The sequence below is a fragment of the Alosa pseudoharengus genome, unplaced genomic scaffold, assembly GCF_046254945.1.
Source record: "Alosa pseudoharengus isolate Yale_2024_CS ecotype anadromous, Long Island Sound unplaced genomic scaffold, YU_APseudo_1.1 YU_APseudo_1.1_scf_23, whole genome shotgun sequence".
Classification (NCBI taxonomy): Eukaryota; Metazoa; Chordata; class Actinopteri; order Clupeiformes; family Clupeidae; genus Alosa; species Alosa pseudoharengus.
In genome coordinates, this window is record NW_027468685.1 from 8,542,380 (window position 1) to 8,560,844 (window position 18,465).

Consider the following 18,465-nt stretch of genomic DNA (forward strand, 5'->3'; position numbering starts at 1 on the left):
TAGGGAGTATACTCATTTTGATAGCATTGATTTTCCCAATAAGGGACAGTGGGAGAGCCGACCAAGTCTGAAGTTTCTTTTTGCATTTTTCCAGCAAAGGGTTGTAATTTTCCTGAAATAGTTTGTCCAAGGTGGGTGTCACTTGTACTCCAAGATATTTAAAGCCATCTACTGACCAAGAGAAGGGGCATTCTTCTTTAACATTATTTCCATGTGGGATATTTAGAGGGCAAGCAATTGATTTTTGTAAATTAACCTTATACCCTGAAGTCTTAGAAAATGTTTGAATGTCTGCCAAAACATGGCGTAGAGTTGACATAGGTTCAGTAACAAATAATAGAGTGTCGTCGGCATATAGTGAAATTTTATGGTGTAGTGTACCTGCAGTCACTCCCTTTATCATAGGATTAATTCTGATCATCTCAGCAAACGGTTCTAAAGCAATAACAAATAATAATGGGGAAAGAGGGCAGCCTTGCCTGGTACCCCTTCCTAGTTGCATTGGGGGAGATTCTACACTATTCGTACAAACAGTTGCCTTTGGAGTGTCATATATTGCTTTGATCCATTTAATAAAATTATAGCCTAGATTAAATTTATTTAGTACCAAAAACAAAAAATCCCACTCTAAACGGTCAAACGCCTTCTCAGCATCAAGTGATATTAATAATGAGGGTATTTTATCCTGATTCAGATAATGTATGATGTTAAACAGCCGTCTAGTATTATCAGATGAGTGACGACCTTTAATAAATCCAGTTTGATCTAATTTTATCAATTTAGGGAGAATTGCTTCTAATCTTTTCAATAACAGCTTGGTGATAATTTTATAGTCGCAATTAAGCAAACTTATAGGCCTATAAGAGGCACAACTCTGTGGGTCTTTACCTTCTTTCAGTAAAACAGAGATTCTAGCTGTTTTCATAGAATCAGGAAGAGTGTTATGAGTAGAGAAGTCATTGACCATTAACATAAAAACTGATTTAAGTTGTGGCCAAAAAGTTTTATAGAATTCTCCCGAAAAACCGTCTGGTCCTGGGCATTTATTGGCAGGCAATAATTTAATTGTAGAAAGGGCATCTTCCTCAGAAAAGTTTTTATTAATGCTTTGTTGGTCTGAGGCTGTAACCTGTGGTAGATCCAAACGGTCTAAGAAGGCTGTTGCCTCAGGGATTGAAATATTTTCTGATTTATACAAATCACTATAAAAATCAAAAAAGTGCTTATTAATTCCTAATGGATCGTATGTTACTTCATTTTCAGTCTTAATGGACATTATAGTTCTCTTAGCTTGTTCCTTTTTTAAATAGTGTGCCAATAGTTTACCTGGTCTGTTCCCAAATTCATGCATTTTTTGTTTCAAATACATATTTTTTTGCTTTATATAGTTTGAATAATCTAAATTGAAATTTGCTCTGGCTATAACTAATTTGTTCCAATTTTCTTCAGATTGATCTTGCTTATGTAGTGCTTCTTTTAATAGTAATTCTTCCTTCAGACCGTTAGTGATTGATTTTCTTTCTTTGTTTTTATAAGAGGAATATGATATAATGTGTCCTCTGAAAGTAGCTTTTGCGGCATCCCAAAGTATGGATGGGGCTATATCAGGTGATAAATTGTAAGTATTGAAATCTTCAATGTACTCTCTCATTCTCTTACAAAAAATTTCATCTTCTAATAGCATGTTATTAAATCTCCACATTTTAGATGTATAAGCTTCAATTAAAGTAATATCCAAGGAGACCATTGCATGGTCTGATATAGAAATGTCATGTATGTCACAAGATGAAACAAACTTCATACATTTTTTAGGAAGAAAAAAATAATCTAAACGAGAGTAAGATTTATGTCTATTGGAAAAGAAGGTATAATCCCTTTCTGTAGGGTTAATTTCTCTCCATACATCTATTAACCCTGTTTCTGATCCCAATGCACGCAACATTTTTGCAGATTTAGGGTTGGAACCTCCAGAGTGCGAGGATTTATCCAGATATGAAAGAGTTAAATTATAATCTCCTCCCATCAATCCAAATGTTATGCATTGTGTATTCAAAAGAGAGACCATATCAAAAATGAATGTAGGTGTATCTGTATTAGGAGCGTATATATTAAGTATAGTTATCTCTTTGCCCCAAATTTTCCCATTCACCAATATATATCTTCCCTCTGTATCTGAAATCTTTTCCTTTTGATAGGATGTCCTATACCTTTAACATTCCAAGTTATTACTTTTAATGTTTTATCCATAGCGGTCCATCAAATAAAAAATAAAGAAAATACTCTTGCAACCAATCAGACTAGCATGACAGGTAGGATTTATGAAATAAAATAACTGAAAAACAAGAAAACTACATTTAACACATGTAAAACACACATCCTCACTCACATATAGACCAACACAAAAGTTCCATCTGCACCACCCCATTGCTGGGTGATATCTTCTGGTGACCGTTGTTTTATCTAAGAGTTAGGGTCAATGTAACCACGTTAGTTTAGGCTACATACCCTGAGGCAGCGTATGGAGTGCCCCCCTCCAACTGATGGGTTCTGATCTACAATTTTAATCCACTTACATTTCTGACTGTGACATGATTTAAGCATAGGCTACAACAAAGTCCTGTAAAATATGTAATTTTAATGTAGCCCAAAATGATATAAAAAAAAAAAGGCTTTCTGCCCTACCAAAATGTATGGTCACCGCACGCTACTGGGGTTAGAGGTTAGGGTTAGGGTTAGAATAGTGATGAATATGTTCATGACAGTGTCATGTCAATCTTATGTCGATACTGTCAGTTAAAGTGTTACCAAAATGTGTACTTTATGCCCATTGGCTTTATGAAAGGCCCTAGATTCTGAGCGTAGTGCATAAAGAGTGACATTGAGGGTATTATAAAGTCATTTTGTTTTGCTTCACTCTGAAGTAGAAACTTATACATAATCTGAGTACCCAGAAGTTCGCATCATGCTGAACGAACTTCTGGGCCAAAACCTTGACAACCGGAAAACAGCTACTTTCAGAGACGCCCACTGATCTCACTTCCGTTGTGTTAATGGGCAAAGGTTCCTACTGAAACCAGTGCGAAATAGCTGCCGATACAAACGTAATTGAAACATGCTTAGAGTCGATTTTTGAAGAAATTGAAGTTCGTAACAACAGTTGCTTTAAATCTCTGCAGAAGTTATGTCTCATTTGCCTAAGCAAAGGCTAACCAGAGATGGCTACAAAGGCAAACTAAACACCATTGTTTTGGTTGTTCACTGTTCACTGTCGGCGATATTTTCATGAAACACCCAGTACATGTGCATACTCACAAGGTTTGCCACCTCTTTGCGATTGACTATTGAAAAAAGCTTTGTTCGAAATCAGACATTCCCCCCCCCGCCCTATTTTCCCCTGAATCCAGGCGTATTCCTCTAGACTGGTTTATACGTTGATTTTATGAAATTTCTTCCGTTATGAGGTTTATACAAAGGGGGCAGACTATATATGGGAATGCATTCTTTTCTTCATTCTTCTTCTAAAGCATGATCTAATTCTGATTCACTGGGAAATTGGGCACTGCGATTAATACACACACACACACACACACACACACACACACACACACACACACACACACACACACACACGTGTATAAAACATACATATAACATAAAACACTGTCATGTGATATTTATTACGATTTATTACGATAAGTTTTGCTGTGTATGGTTGGTCAATGTTGAAGTGTGCATAGCAAGTTACCGTATTTTCCGGACTATAAGTCGCTCCTAAGTATAAGTCGCATCAGTTGTCATGAGCAGAAAAAAAACATATATAAGTCGCACCGGACTATAAGTCGCATTTATTTAGAAATGTATTTCACAAAATCCAAAACCAAAAACAGAGACTATGTAATTGGATTATTGAGGCCAAAAAGATGCATGTTAATGAAGATGAAGGAGTGAAGGCAGCCAAAAGGAGGGCAGGAAGGTAATTGCAAAGCAAAAGATCCACTGAAAGAAAATGCCATGTGGTAGACCAAAATTTATCTAAAATGTGGAGAATACAATGCAATCAAGCATTTTGGGCGATGTGGAGTCACATGCTGGCAGCAGATTAAATGCTCACGAGATGGAAAAAGATGCAGTTTTAAAAGGACGTGACCGAAGCAAGCAGGTGATAGGCCTATAGGCCCGACGGTAATTGTAAAGCAATTTACAAAAGATTCACTGAACAAAAATGCTGATATGGTACCTGAATATTTTGCTAAAAATGTGGAGAATGCCATGCAATCAAGCATTTTGGGCGACGTGGAGTCACAAGCTGGCAGCAGATTAAATGCTCACGAGAGAGAAAAAGATGCAGTTTTAAAAGGACGTGACCGAAGCAAGCAGGCGATAGGCCTATAGGCCCGATGGTAATTGTAAAGCAATTTACAAAAGATTCACTGAACAAAAATGCTGATGTGGTACATGAAAATTTAGCTAAAAATGTGGAGAATGCAATGCAATCAGGGCTCCAGACTAACTTTTTGCACTGGTTGCACTGGTGCGCCTAACTTTTTTTCTTAGGTGCACCAGCACAAAAGTTAGGTACACCCAAATTTTCACCGCAGCAGGTTCACTTTTTTTCCTTAATTACTGTCCTATATAGGTTGTCCTATGACTTATGATTTACAATTCTACAAGAAAAGTAACTTAATGAAGTGTTGGTGCTTTAAGTGCTTCACTGAGCTGAAATTTAAACTTAAAACATCTCAAGATGAATTAAATAAAAATAACAGTGAGTAAATTAACAGTGCACGTCTTTTAAGGGCTTCAAACTGCACATCTCATGGCTCAATGTCTTACATACTATCCTTCATGATCTTTAGGCCTTGGCTAAACCAGCTCGCCATGCTAGCATCTTCCATAGAAATGTATTTGAGCACAATTCAAAGAGATGCCTGGGGAATTTTTATGTGATTTTGCAATGATTGCAATAATCATTTGACAGCCCCACAATGCAATTACAGTGTTTCCTCTATGTTGATTTGGTAGTGGCGGCCCCCCACGGTTTAATTTTCTTCCCCCACGGTATCAGAAATGGGGCAGACGTACAATAGTCGCAGTTGCCTTTCAAAATTCATTGTGCAGACCTGTTGTAGATTCTCCAAATATACAGCTCAATCACAACTGAAAATAATGCCTCATTGTGTGTGAATAGAGGTGAATACAGTACATATAATTGTTTGTGTTGCAGCGAAGTGTCAGTTGTCAGTTCCGTGGGATGGGGGAACGTGGGGGGGGGGGGCGGTGGGGTGGGGGGGGGTTCGGACAGGCCTGCCCCCATTGCTTAAAAAAATCCTAGAGGAAACACTGAATTAACTTTTTAATTTTAGTATTTTTAAATTTTCAATAAGAACATCACTATGGTTAATGCAGTAACGAAATGGTAGGCCTATTATTATAGGCTATTGCAATGACTTGCCATGCTCGATCTAAATGTGTCCATTCAATTCACCGTACACAATGACCACAGTTATACATGCAGGGAATATTCGGGCTTTAAATGTAGCAGCGATATTTGGTTTGCGCCAAATACCGGATTAAATTGATTGATGCCATCAGAATGAGTTTACACAACTCGCGCGCAAAACAAATATTGCTGTTGAAAACCGGGTTACTCCCTGCATGTAACTGCGGTCAATGACGCACTCCTTTTCGGCGATATCTGTATCTCTGTCGTTCGGGAAGGCCTTGTATGCATTGTTCGAAATTTTAAGACGTCTTTTCATCTGCAATGACTCCTATAAATTTGGCGCAAGTGGCATTCCTGTACGTCGGGTTTACGTTCAAACTATTTTTCTGGTGAATAATTATTTCGGACTGAACTTGGTGAAGGGAAGTTTCACTAGGCCTATCGTAGGCAACGATAAACTTGATCATCATCTCGGGCTTGTCTGGTTGGTTTGCTGCTGCCAGTGGGGAGAGGGGACATTTATCTCGGCCTATGTGACCACACTGTAATGCAACTACATCCACTCTGTTTATCTGACGGGTCTCTGACCTCTCTCTCTCTCTCTCTCTCTCTCTCTGCAGCACACGCATTTTCAAATTTACACACAGGCACTGGGCCACGGCCAATCAGAGGGGAGGTCCCGCCCTTCACTATCTGTGATTTGTTTAAACCACGATATTGGCCAAATATGTGTCTGTTATTGAACTAACGGTAGAGTTTCAATGCGGACACTTTTTCCTCTCTCGAATAGCTGGTCGCACCGGTGCGACCTCCGATTTTTTTTTTTAGTCGCACTTTTGAAAAATTAGGTCGCATATGCGACTAAATTGGTCGCACTCTGGAGTCCTGGCAATCAAGCATTTTGGACGATATATTGGCACAGGCTGGCAGCAGAACAATTGCTTGGCTGGCCACCTCCGAGAGAGCGAGAGAAAAAAAGATGCGCATTTAAAACCAGGGTCTAAATTCCAGCGTGGGTATTTCGAATAAATTATTACTTAGTATTGAGCATAATAATAAAAGTCCCGCAAATCTAGCCATCATAATGTGAGAAATTCCCACACATTTTACAGCGCTGTCTGACGTTAATATAATAATAGAGCGGCCTGAATGCGGGACTATTGACGGACCAACTCTGACTTCAATTGAACCCCATGCAGAGACACACACATGCGCGCGCAGGACCACTTTGGGGGTGCCTCTCTCTCTCGCTCGCTCTCTCTCTCTCTCTCAGCTCTCGCTCTCTCTCTCTGGACAGGAAAGGAAAACAAACGTTTAGGAATTTTTTCAAACGTTAGGAATTTTGCAAACACAGAAGCATGACCGCCGATAACGTCAGAGAACATGGATGACTTCTCCATTTGACGTTATAATCGATTGCGGACGTGAACAGACAGCTACAGACACGGAGCGCACAGTAGGCCTATACTTTCACTTTCTGTGCGTATTCATTACGTGAAAGATAATTAGTAGCAAAACGGCGATCAAATATTATGCTACATGGCAGTGAGTTTTGTTTTGAAATGTTTTCATGCATGTCTAGATAAAGGGTGAGGAATGTTTAGAAGACTCGTAAATCCTCAAATTTAGGCTGCGCAAAGCACAGCACCTTTATTTGGCCATGGCTTGTATTCGAGTCAGCTATATAGTCCTTTATTTCTTCCGTTTTATTGAGAGACATAGGCCTACTTTTCGTTTGGAGCGGCATGGGTAGGCTATCAAAGCAGATGTTCAATTTGAGATTTAATTTACGTTTGGACTATTTGATTATATTGCTAAATATCGGGACGGATGACCACTGAAATCTGTGGGGTATTTAATGGCTCACTATTAATTTTCATATAGTGTCGGGATTTCGATTGCCATCCACTTAATACGAGAAGGTATCCGCGCTTTCATTCATTCATAGAATGTGTGCTGCATGTGCTGCAAGGGAAACCTTATTCCGTATAGCCAAAGAGGTCTAACATGTAGTTATTTTTTAAATTATGCATGATTTACTTTTTTATAAAATTCATAGGCTGATGCCTGGCAGCAACAATTGTGTATTAAATGTAGGTTACTGCTTCAGCCTCTAGCTCAGAAGGGAGCGGCATGCATCTTGAGAGCAATGAGAGCAACGTGTTGGAGACTCATGGTGTAGGACAATGACTTTTCATTGGCAACAATACCAACCAACAATATAACATATTAAGAAGAGCTCTTTTATGAGTTAAATTGAAACAAAATTATACTGGCTTTTATTTGTCCAAATCTGAGGCCCGGCTATAAATAGAATCTCGGCCATAATTTGACGATTTAGGTAGTGTGTTTCAAGCATAGCCAAGCACTAATCTCTGACTGAAAGTGCACAGGACTTGTGCATTTGAGAGCGCTCTCTCGCGGCTGTAGACGTAATGTTTCATGTAGGGTTCATGTCAGTTAATATAAATTAACATTTAAAAACATGTTCAATTATATATTTTTTTCATATGTCGCACCTGACTATAAGTCGCAGGACCAGCCAAACTATGAAAAAAAGTGTGACCTATAGTCCGGAAAATACGGTAGTTACACAAAGTTTGTTGAACACATGCACTCTTGAATTTCCCCTAGGGATCAATAAAGTATCTGTCTGTCTGTCTGTGTGTGTGTCTGTCTGTGTGTCTGTCTGTCTGTCTGTCTGTCTGTGTTACTGACGTGTTGCTAAAATTGTGAAATTAGTCATGACTCATCTCATTGGTTACTAACTGGCAAAGATACACCTGTTTTTAACATGTTTTATTTTTAAAACCCTACACAATCCCAATTAGCGTATGAAATTTCATGCATTTGTATTTGGTGTATGTCCATCGTAATGGCAGTGGCAGATGACAATTTGCCACTGACAAGTAGGATCATGTGAAGTCCTATCTATGTCATCAGCACTTTTCAAACCAAAAAGTATAGTTGACAATCTCAATATCAACTATGTGATGATCACCCGGTTGCCACTGTAAAGCCATGCCTTTATAGCATGCAAAGGAAACACGCAGTTCCATTTAAAAAGAAGCCCACTAGTTCAGCTTGTTGTACAACTTTCGTTGGCCCTATAACAGCAAGCTTGTTTACAGTTGATTCCATTTTTGCGAAGCCTGCCTCGAGGCTCAACCGTTGTCCTACTATGGTTGTTATAGTTACTATTCATAAGCATTGATATGGAACGGCGATTAAACTTTTTTTACCAGATCTACTTCATAGGTGTCCCGTTATTCAGAATTAAAAGCCACCCCCCAGCCAATCAGAAAAGGGCACTTCTTCTCTCCGGGTGATAATGGGAAAATAAGTCCCGACAGGGCGAACCGGACTTGCTTCGCCCTGAAGGGACTTATTTTCCCAATAATGACCGGCGTTCTATACATAATCGCGCTTATTATACGGCTACTTGCCAAAAAGAAAAAATAATAATAATTTGTTACCGTTTCGTTGTGGCTTTTGCTGAGAAACAAATAGTTCGCAACACATGCTGAATTTGAATCAAACATTCGTTAGAACACAGCTGATCAACCGTCTGCTTTCACTTTTGATTGAAGTTCCAATAAGTTCCAATACAAGAAGTGACCGGACTAATTGCGGAGTGATATGAAAGACGTGAATTAGAAGCACAAAACCCATTTTCCTTGACAGCGGTCTGTTATACTTAGCAACGGTCTGTTATCGAGAAATATCAGACCACCGAACGTTGTGAAGGCCTATTCAAATGAATGGAGCATTCTGAAACATTATGAAGAGCCGTGTAATAATTGATAGTACTATAATGCAAACATGTAGGTGCAGGTGGTTAAAATGGCTGAATGTATTCATAGCACAGGAAATTATTCTCAGTCCTTAGCTTTCTGTGGAGTAGTTAGCTTTATTTTGTAGTTGAAGTCCACCCAAGTGCCTTTGATTGAGAAATGCACTCAAATCATTTTCAGGAAATGCAAATAACCCGGCCTTTGCAGGAACCACTCTGAAAATGTAATAATAGTCCTAGGCTCTTTGACATTTAGATATCTTTTGATATGGAAATGACACTGTGTTTTCATCCCTCCCCCCAACCAAACACACACACACCCTTCCTCTCTTTGTAAACAAAAAACAATATTCTCCTCCCACAGTGCTCCGGACGAACCCAAGGTCCGCAGAGCGGTGGAGAGGACGCTGACCATCTGGGAGGAGCGGAACATTTACTCAGAGGAGTTCATCGCCAATCTCAGGGTTGGCCTCCAGGAGAAGGAACCCGAGGAACCAGGTTAGCACCCTGGAGCATGTGGAGGACCCCTATGCTCTACTGTTCAATATTTACATTTATTTTGAAATTAATTGGAAAAAATGGACAATTTATGTGAAAAGGTGCCAAAAATGCCAAAACCAGGCACTCGGTGGATTAAAAAAAGTTAAAAAGTCTTTATTTACTAGTACCCTGGAAAATCCAGAGTTCTTGCAAAAGCACAATTTTGAAGGGCAAGACACCCTTGCAATGAGTAGTGATGCACATTACTTTTGCCACTTGTATTGCGGGGAGCCAATCACATCGGTGTATCTGATATAGGCGGGCCAAAGGCGAGCTAAACAGATGACAATGGTAGTGTTATCCAATTGCGTCGAAGTCCAGAATCAATAAAGTCAGTAAACATTGGTCGTATAGTAAGACAGGTGTCACTTGCGCTCAAGCCTTATCGGTGCTCACAGTCCAGAACTAAAGAGTCAGAAAGACTGGCTGGGCCACTTCAGAGAGACTATACTCTGAGGAAGAAGAGACTCTGAGGAAGACGCAGTGCGTCGAAACGTCAGTCGTTTGTGCACCTTAATAAAAAAAGTTTAAAAGTTCTCTGAGTGCTCCGGTCATCCCTGGGTGTAGTCTCTCTGAAGCCCAGCCAGTCTTTCTGACCCATTGGTCGTATAGTCTTATCCAAATGTGTGCAGCAAGATTTTCAAATGCACGCTTGGTGCCGCCCCTCGAGTTGGGCCATTACATTGTTCGTGGCCAGACCCTCAATCTTTCTAGATTACCAGGGTCTGGAATCTCCAGGCTAATTTACTAGGGCTGTAGTATTTTTAAAAAAAAAAACACCAACTTGTATCAGTACTACGCCTTCATCAGGGTGTGGGGTTTTATTTTTAAATTAATTGATTGATAAAAATGTCTTTTCAGTATTTGTGTTAATATTCATTTTTTTTTCTCTTTGAATTTTTTGTTTTATTTAAAGCTCCTTTCCTCTCATTACTACATACAGAGATGTCCTTTCTCCTACTTAGTCAATATCAAATGTTACCACAGAGCGTTTAGTTACACGCAAACGTTCAATGATCCACTCCTGCACTTGAGCTGAGAGCTTAAGTGTCTCTGTGTGTTTTTGTGCATGGATTTGTGAGCTAGGAGATCAGACCGAGTTATGGAATGTGTTTCTGTTTTAGCGGTTGCGACTCCTGTCCCCACCGCCACAGCCGCCCCCAAAGTCAGCGCTGCACAGAAGTCCAAGATAGTTGCGGAGTTTGTGGTAAGTGTCTCTGTGTGTGTGTCTTGAAGAATTTCTATTAGGCTTCCATATGCATTCTACCTCTGTGTCTCTTTGTGGAAAGGACATTCCAAAGACTCCAGTAAGCTCTGCTTAAAGATCCACTGCAGCAAAAAAATCTTTAACCTTTTTAACATGTCCATTAGGTGTTTTAATGTGTTACAAGACGTATCACAAGCGGAATAAGCAGTAAGCACCATGGCAATGTATTTCTGATTTAGATGGGCAGTGCGGTAGTTGACATTTCAGAATAAGGAACCAGAACAGACCATAATTGTTGCATAATAAGGGACGGAACCAAATCCATAATAATAGTTTCCCTGAAGTCACAGCTGCACATTTAGCTTTCCAAGATAAGCAACCCGACATGTCAAATTTATCTATATAATGTCATTAGCATAGCATTATTGGCCATTTGATAAAGTCGTCAAACCTATATGTCAAGCAGGCGAATGCAGTGTCGGGGGCCGGGGAAATGAGCTTCCCACATCAGAGATAAGGCAGAGAGAGTAGAGATGCATAAAAGCTGTTTCAAGGCCGTGACGGGATTTGTTTCAGGGAAAACAAATGTATCTGTTTATTTTGTAATGTGATCTGATGTACCGTAACAGTTAAACAGAGGTCATTGTCACGTTATTCAGGGTCATCTGTAGATGGTGCTGAGGAACTTGGAAGTAACAGCCCAGGTTGCTGTGCACAGCCATCCTTACTAATAGTGCTCTGTAGGGTAGTCATTGATCTGACTTGCGCTAATGGCCCTTCTCTTGTTTTCAGCCCCAGTCCTTCGTTCAGAAGTTACAGAAGCACAGGTCATCTGTGGACGAAGTAGACCTCCGAGAAAAACAGCTGGCAGCCATGAGGGTGGATGTGTGCAGCTCAGAGGCCCTGAAGAAGCTGAAAGGTTTGTGGGCACACTTAAAGGCAGGCTACAGCAGGCACATAACTGAAGCGTTCCATTGACGGAGCGTATGCTGCAACAATTAGCTTCCACTGTAATCTATGGAACTGGCTACACCAGATGTGATGGTGGTTTGTACATTCCAAAAAAATAAATAGATCAAACTTCTAAAACTATTTTTCTGCTCCGTGAAAGGAGAGCTTCAATTGCTGACCTGATGTAGCCCGGCTGCTAAGCCTTAGGCTGCATACACATTACTGGCGATTCGCCTGTTTGCCTTGTCACCAAAGTTTAAATGATTCTAACTCAAACAATGGAATTATATGAACATTCCCTCATCACTCACTATTCAATTTTACTATACTATCCTTGTCTATTCTAATGGGGCTTTAGAGTTTTGGCCTGATTGCTGGTTAACCCAGTAGGTATATTTACCAAACAAAACTTTTGGTTGTGCCACCTGACTTTTTGGGGTGGTGAAATTGCAAATACAGTCTAAAAATACTGTATATTAAAATGTGAATGTTAGATAAAAGCCTTATTTGTCAATGACCCAAATGTGTGCCATACTTCTCCCTTCTCCCTTCTTGAAGACAAAGCAGGAGGTAAGAAGTTTGCCAAGGACTTTGAGGAGGGCAGTTCGAAGCTGCAGGAGTTTGTGTCCATACTGGACGCCCAGGTGAAGAAAGGCCCTGTTTTATTGGAGGCGCTGCAGAGTGCAGACATCTTCTACGAGATGCAGTACAAGGAGGTCAAGATCGTGACCAAAGTGAGTATTGACTGCACTCTCTGCACTTGAATTTGGCACAGAAGGTTAGTAAGTAAAAAAGAGGAACCACTAGGCTAGAAGCAGTAGACAATATGCTCTGGCTAAAAACGCAAGTTATTGATGCAGAACTACATAACAAAGACTCCTGAACACTTGTCAAGATGGAGCAATATATCTCTTATGGGAACAAACTCATCTCTGTGGGAACAGAAGTTGTTCAGATGAAGTTTCATAAGTGGAAGTGTTGCCTTATCAGTGTTTCCTCTAGATGTTTTTAGCATTGGGGGCAGGCCAGTCCACTTTTCCAGTCCAAAGCTTTTCCTTAGCCTGTGCTACACCTTTCCACCAAGTTTTGGTGGACGGTAGTTGCTGTGATATTGTTGACAGACATACTGCACCACAGTGGCGTATATGGTGTGTAAATGGAAGCTCTTGATAACGCACGCCGCTAACGTCTATGAAATCAGTATGTTTATGGAATAGAACTAATAACATCTGCTTCGTATTGCTGTTTATTGTTAAACTGCGATGATGTGAGCGCCAGCCTGCGAAGGACACTTCCCATGCACTTGGACAATATTGTGCGCCTGCCCGAAGTTAATGTTTTCACAATAAACTACATCAGCATAACAATATGTGGAGTGAAACTGGACGGGTCCTAATAACCTCTGTCTAGTTCCACTTATTGTTTAATTGCAATGTGAGTGGCACCCAGGGGGAAGGCACGTCGGCAGGATCATTTAAAAGTCACCCGCGTTGTGCGTCCGTCTTAATTCTGATGCAGTGGCAGCAATAATTTTGCAGTGGCAGGCCGCCACTACAAAATGAACGTACAGGAAACACTACTTATGTCGTGACAAACCTTTTCTCTTAATAAGCAGTAGGCTTGCTGACACAACAGTAGACTGTTTTTAATTCGGCTCTTTAATTTGTCCAACATACAGCACAGACTTACCCATGATCCCCCCCCCCCCCTCTCTCTTTCTCAGGCTTATGAAACCTTCGCCAACCGAGTGAATCACCTGAAGCGGAAGCTGGATGCCCTGAAGGCTTCCCTGCCCTCGCTCGACGACTCGCCGGTCCCGTCACCCTGTGCGGATGCGCCGTCCCCCACCGGCTCAGAATCTCCCTTCCACGGCCTCGCTGCTCCTGACCCTGACCTGGACGGTGACGCTATGGACCACGACCCCGAAGCCCTCATCCCCCTGGGAGATGCCCCCAGCCCCCTGTCCTCGGCAGGGGGCTCCCCAAAACCCGATGCTGCGGTGGGCCAGACGGACAACACAGAGGTGGAGGACATGGAGCTTTCCGACATGGAGGAGACAGAGGGTGGAGGCATCATAGGTACGTTCCAAGAAACAATATCAAGAAATAATTGCTGTTATGTAAAATTTGGCAAATTTTAGACAGATTAGATCCTTTCTTTTTGGCGGTGGTAGTGTAGAGGCTAAGGAACTGGGCTAGCATGCAGTAGTCTGACAAGCTGTGGGTTCAAGTCCTGACCGTCACCGTTGTGCCCTTGAGCAAGGCATTTAACTCTGTTGCTTTGGGGAGACTGGTCCTTAGTGTAATTGACACATGTAAGTCACTTTGGATAAAATAAGTATTATATGGATGTGGCCAAGATATTTATGCATGCTTTGATTTTTTTCCCCCCTCTATCGCATACTGTACTACTTGTTTGGGCAGGCCGGGGAAACTCCTATTAGATCTCTAAAGTCATTGTAAAAACAATGGGGTGGAGGCATCATGGGTAGGTGGGAAGACCCAGGGTGGACTAGAGTGTGAACAAAGGAACTAATCTGTATGTCAAGTGAGTGTGAACATTCAGATTTAGCCTGTGGGGGGAAACGGACTAGTGTGAGTGTGAACATTCAGATTTAGCCTGTGGGGGGAAACGGACTAGTGTGAGTGTGAACATTCAGATTTAGCCTGTGGGGGGAAACAGACTAGTGTGAGGGGTGGAATAAACAGAGCACTGGAGACCAGGAGGGTTAGTAGGGAGTAGTAAGAAGGGACTGAACAGATTTAGACAGAAAAGGGCACTGACGTTCTGGTTAGTCTGGGCACAGGTATATGCAGGGTCTTAAAAAAAGTCTCAAATTTTAATCATATAAATTCTAGGCCTTAAAAAGTATTCAACTTTTTACAAAAATGCATCTATTCATTCAACCTTTATTTACTCTCGGAATCATTGAGGGTAGTCCTCGTTTTAAGTGATTCCTAGATGGTGTGCGCTAGGTCTTAAATTATTTTATTGTTAATTTAACGTTCCTAAAAATAATAAGGCTAGCCTATATAGGCTATAGTATATTCCAACACTGAGTATAGCAGACAACTTCACTCATTTCTATTCAGATATAGCATGTCGGCTGTAGTCGTGCGCAGTATATTGACTGTGAGGAGCGCTGCGGAGAATAGCCGCTCATTTGGCACCAATGTCCCCGGTATGCAAGAATAACGCCTAGTGCCCAGCCTCGGGAAACGTGTCTGATTAGCTCTCCACTGGTCGAGAGGATTAATATGCAGTAAGGGGAATTGTCTCTCTCATAGGCGTCCACATTGTGTCCGTTTAACTGATAGTATTAATCAGTTAAAACTCTTATCGGTTATCGGTCAAACGGTGACCGATAGCCCTACTCTTAAGTAACACACATTGTTACGGCAGCAAAAGGCTCCCTCAACTGCTTTTTGCTGCCAACTGTTTTCTAAATCGTTCAAAGCGCCCTAGCCAACTTTTCTTGCCAAGTGTGAACATAGTCTAAGAATGGTCTTAAAACGTCTTAAATGTAAGTTGTTGAAACCTGCATGTACCTGTATATATTTTTTCATACAAAATGATATTAAAGATGATGTGTAAAGTTAAGGACAGGAATGTGAAAGACACAGCAAATGAGTGTGAAAATCAGGGAAATGGAGATAAGAGCACCGCATAATTAATTGGATTGGGAACGTGGGTGACATAACACAGCCAGAAGGGAAGGATTACCTGAATGAGTCTGATGTGATCTAATGTTCTAGTCTCACTCGCTTATTTATAGATAGAGCTGTCGTCACTTGCTCGGACAGTGACGTGGTTAGGCCTGGTCCATTAGAATGTGCTATTTGTAAACATAACTTTTACCAGCTTCCCTGCTTCTATTACCATATTTAATTTACTTTGAAGAACAGACTTGCCAGAGTGACATTTTGTACATTTTTAAGTGATAAAGAAATATGTTGTAATTTTGAATTGGGTATAATTCTATTTTTTTTTTTTTTAAATGTCACAGTTTTTCTGCCATCTTTGTTGTGCAAGAACTGGTCTGCCTCATTTTGGCGCTTTGCTGCTCTTGCGCGTGCTGCGGTCAAAGTTCAATCATGTTGAGCTTTGACCGCAGCACGCTGTAAGTCAGAGGTATTTTGCGCTGAGCCCTGCAACAAGCACAACAATCTTTGGGACATTACCTCAACCAAGAGCAACCTAGCGGCGAGCACAGTGCATACCGTGTACAATGTGACCCCCCCCCCCCAGTTTAAGGGTGCGAGTTTGACAGTGAATTTTGAAGAGCAAAGTCAGAGTCAGGGCTGAGCCAGGCCGAAGTAAATTAATAAAAGATTGATAAGATCAGAATTTAACTGGTTGCATGTGATTGGTTTGTTCAATTTCACTTAACCAGAGAGGTCTCGCCCATTTCAGAGTCCCTACCTTGACGTAGCTTCCCACTACCTATATCGCCGCCAAACTCGGCATATCATTTCTTTTGGAATGCATACACAGACAGGGATGTAGAGGAGGCTAAACGCGAGAAAACGCAGTTTACCCACCTGAAATTTCAGAAATAGTTTATCCACCTCTCAAAACAGTTTATTCACCAATTGCAACTTTTAACATTTAAACATCACACTGTATTTCCACATTCGCAATCTGTACACTCAACACTCTAGGAACCATTTAATACCAGTTTACAACAATACCATTTAGTATTGTTATAAACATTGGACACTAACCTCCACCATCATCAAACATGTTCTGAATGCCTTTTTCAAAAATCCGATACCGCATGGCAGTCCACCTTACCGTGATCACAGAATTCATAGTTTACCCACCTCTTATTTTACCACTACACCCACCCCTGTACACAGATGATGCCATTTGAGTGGTACGTCTGTTGAGTAATACGTGAAGTGTTGAGTTGATGCATGAAGCCAGGAACAGGGTTCCCACTCTAAGTCAAATGTAAAATTCCATGACTTTTCCCTGACTTTCCCTGACAAAAAACCTGAATTTCCATGACTGACTATATAATGAATAGTACAATATACCGACTAATGATTTCAGAGCACCTGTGTAGCGTTCAAGAATCTTTTACTTTTTTAGAGCGGGAGATGAATAAATAGGCAAATTCCCTGATATTCCATGACTATGCCCCAAAAATATCAAATTCCCTGACTTTCCATGTCTGGAATAGACTTTCTAAAATTCCATGATATTCCAGAAATTCCATGACCAGTGGGAACTCTGAGGGAATGGAGGGAATTAGGCTAGCTACTTTTAGGCTGCCTTGGCCATTTTCGTGCTGCAAATATGGTAACATTCCACATTGGTACTCATCTTTTTTTTCCCCTCCTTGAGCAGTAGAGGAGCAGGTGGAAACGCCCATCGTTCCTGTGGCATCCAATCCCGTTCCAACACCGATTACCACTCAACCAGCACTTACCAATAAGGCTGCACCAGTAACACATGCCACGCCCCCATCTGAGACTCCTCCTCCTTCTGATGTTGCTCCTCCCCCTGCTGCTGCTGCTGCTGCTGCTGCTATCACAGTGACTCCAACAGTGCCGACAGTCCCAGCTAATCTGGCCAACGTGGACCTTGGGAAGATTAGTTCCATTCTCAACTCCATCATGAAGAACACAGGTCTGTTTTGTCTGTTTCAACATGTATGTATTAGGCAATAGAGAATGATTTTTTATATGTTTATGTTCTTGGAGATGCTCATAAATTGCACATTCAAGGCGTTTGGGGTGATTTGGAGAAATCTGAAAGCTCAAGCTTCCATCATTATGTTCTCATTTACCTTTGACCTTAGGTTGTTTCTTAGACTGGAGTTGTAGTTTAAGTTAGATTCCTCATATGATGACCCTGAAGAAGGCGTAAACTGAAACGTTGGTCGTGATAAAATCGTGCATAAGAAGTCTTGAGTGTGTTACGACAACCTGTTTTGTGTGATTGAAGTCGGTAAGCACTTCAACTTGTTGTGCGTTTTCTTAGATATCCTAGTAGATATCAAATGTCGGCAATGAAAATAATGAATTTCCATCAACCAGAAACCATATCTAACCACATATTTAATATTGTTGGCTTCTTTTCCCTGATATTGAAAGGTAAAAGAACTGCATTGTGTTGTAGATGCCTTATATCTTACATCAGCCTCTTTTCCCCCCTGTTGTCTCTGCAGGAGTTAGCCCAGGTTCTCGGCCTTCCAGCGAGTCGCCGGTTGCCGCCACCAGCTCCCCGGCACCGCCTCAGAAGAACCCAGCACCGCCTCCGCAGAGCTCCAGCTCCCTGGCCAGCATCCTCTCCAAAGTGGACACCAGCTCCATCCTCAGCGCGCTCTCCAAAACTCAAGGACAGACTGGAGGACTGCAGGGTGAGGAGAAAATGAAGGGCCTTGTTGGGAAAGATGGAAGGAGGAGAGGGAGATTGAGGCACAATAAAAACGTCAATTCTCAACATCGCAGACAACTCGATCGGTGGTGGGGGGCGGCGGGGGGAGGTGTTCAAGGAATGGGATATTAAATTATGGTGGTGAGA

At 41.3% G+C, this 18,465-nt stretch overlaps 1 protein-coding gene across 3 annotated transcripts in view; it reads left to right on the plus strand.

Moving 5' to 3' along the window:
* LOC143140405 (CUGBP Elav-like family member 3) overlaps positions 1-18,465 on the plus strand; it is a 78,745-nt gene that overhangs the window by 23,748 nt on the left and 36,532 nt on the right. For all 3 annotated transcript variants that reach the window (XM_076301265.1, XM_076301264.1, XM_076301263.1), the window contains exons 3-9: positions 9,601-9,734; positions 10,901-10,983; positions 11,776-11,902; positions 12,493-12,668; positions 13,658-14,012; positions 17,287-17,568; positions 18,110-18,301. In XM_076301265.1, the coding sequence (XP_076157380.1) occupies positions 9,601-9,734; positions 10,901-10,983; positions 11,776-11,902; positions 12,493-12,668; positions 13,658-14,012; positions 17,287-17,568; positions 18,110-18,301 (1,349 nt within the window). The remainder of the gene's footprint in view (positions 1-9,600; positions 9,735-10,900; positions 10,984-11,775; positions 11,903-12,492; positions 12,669-13,657; positions 14,013-17,286; positions 17,569-18,109; positions 18,302-18,465) is intronic.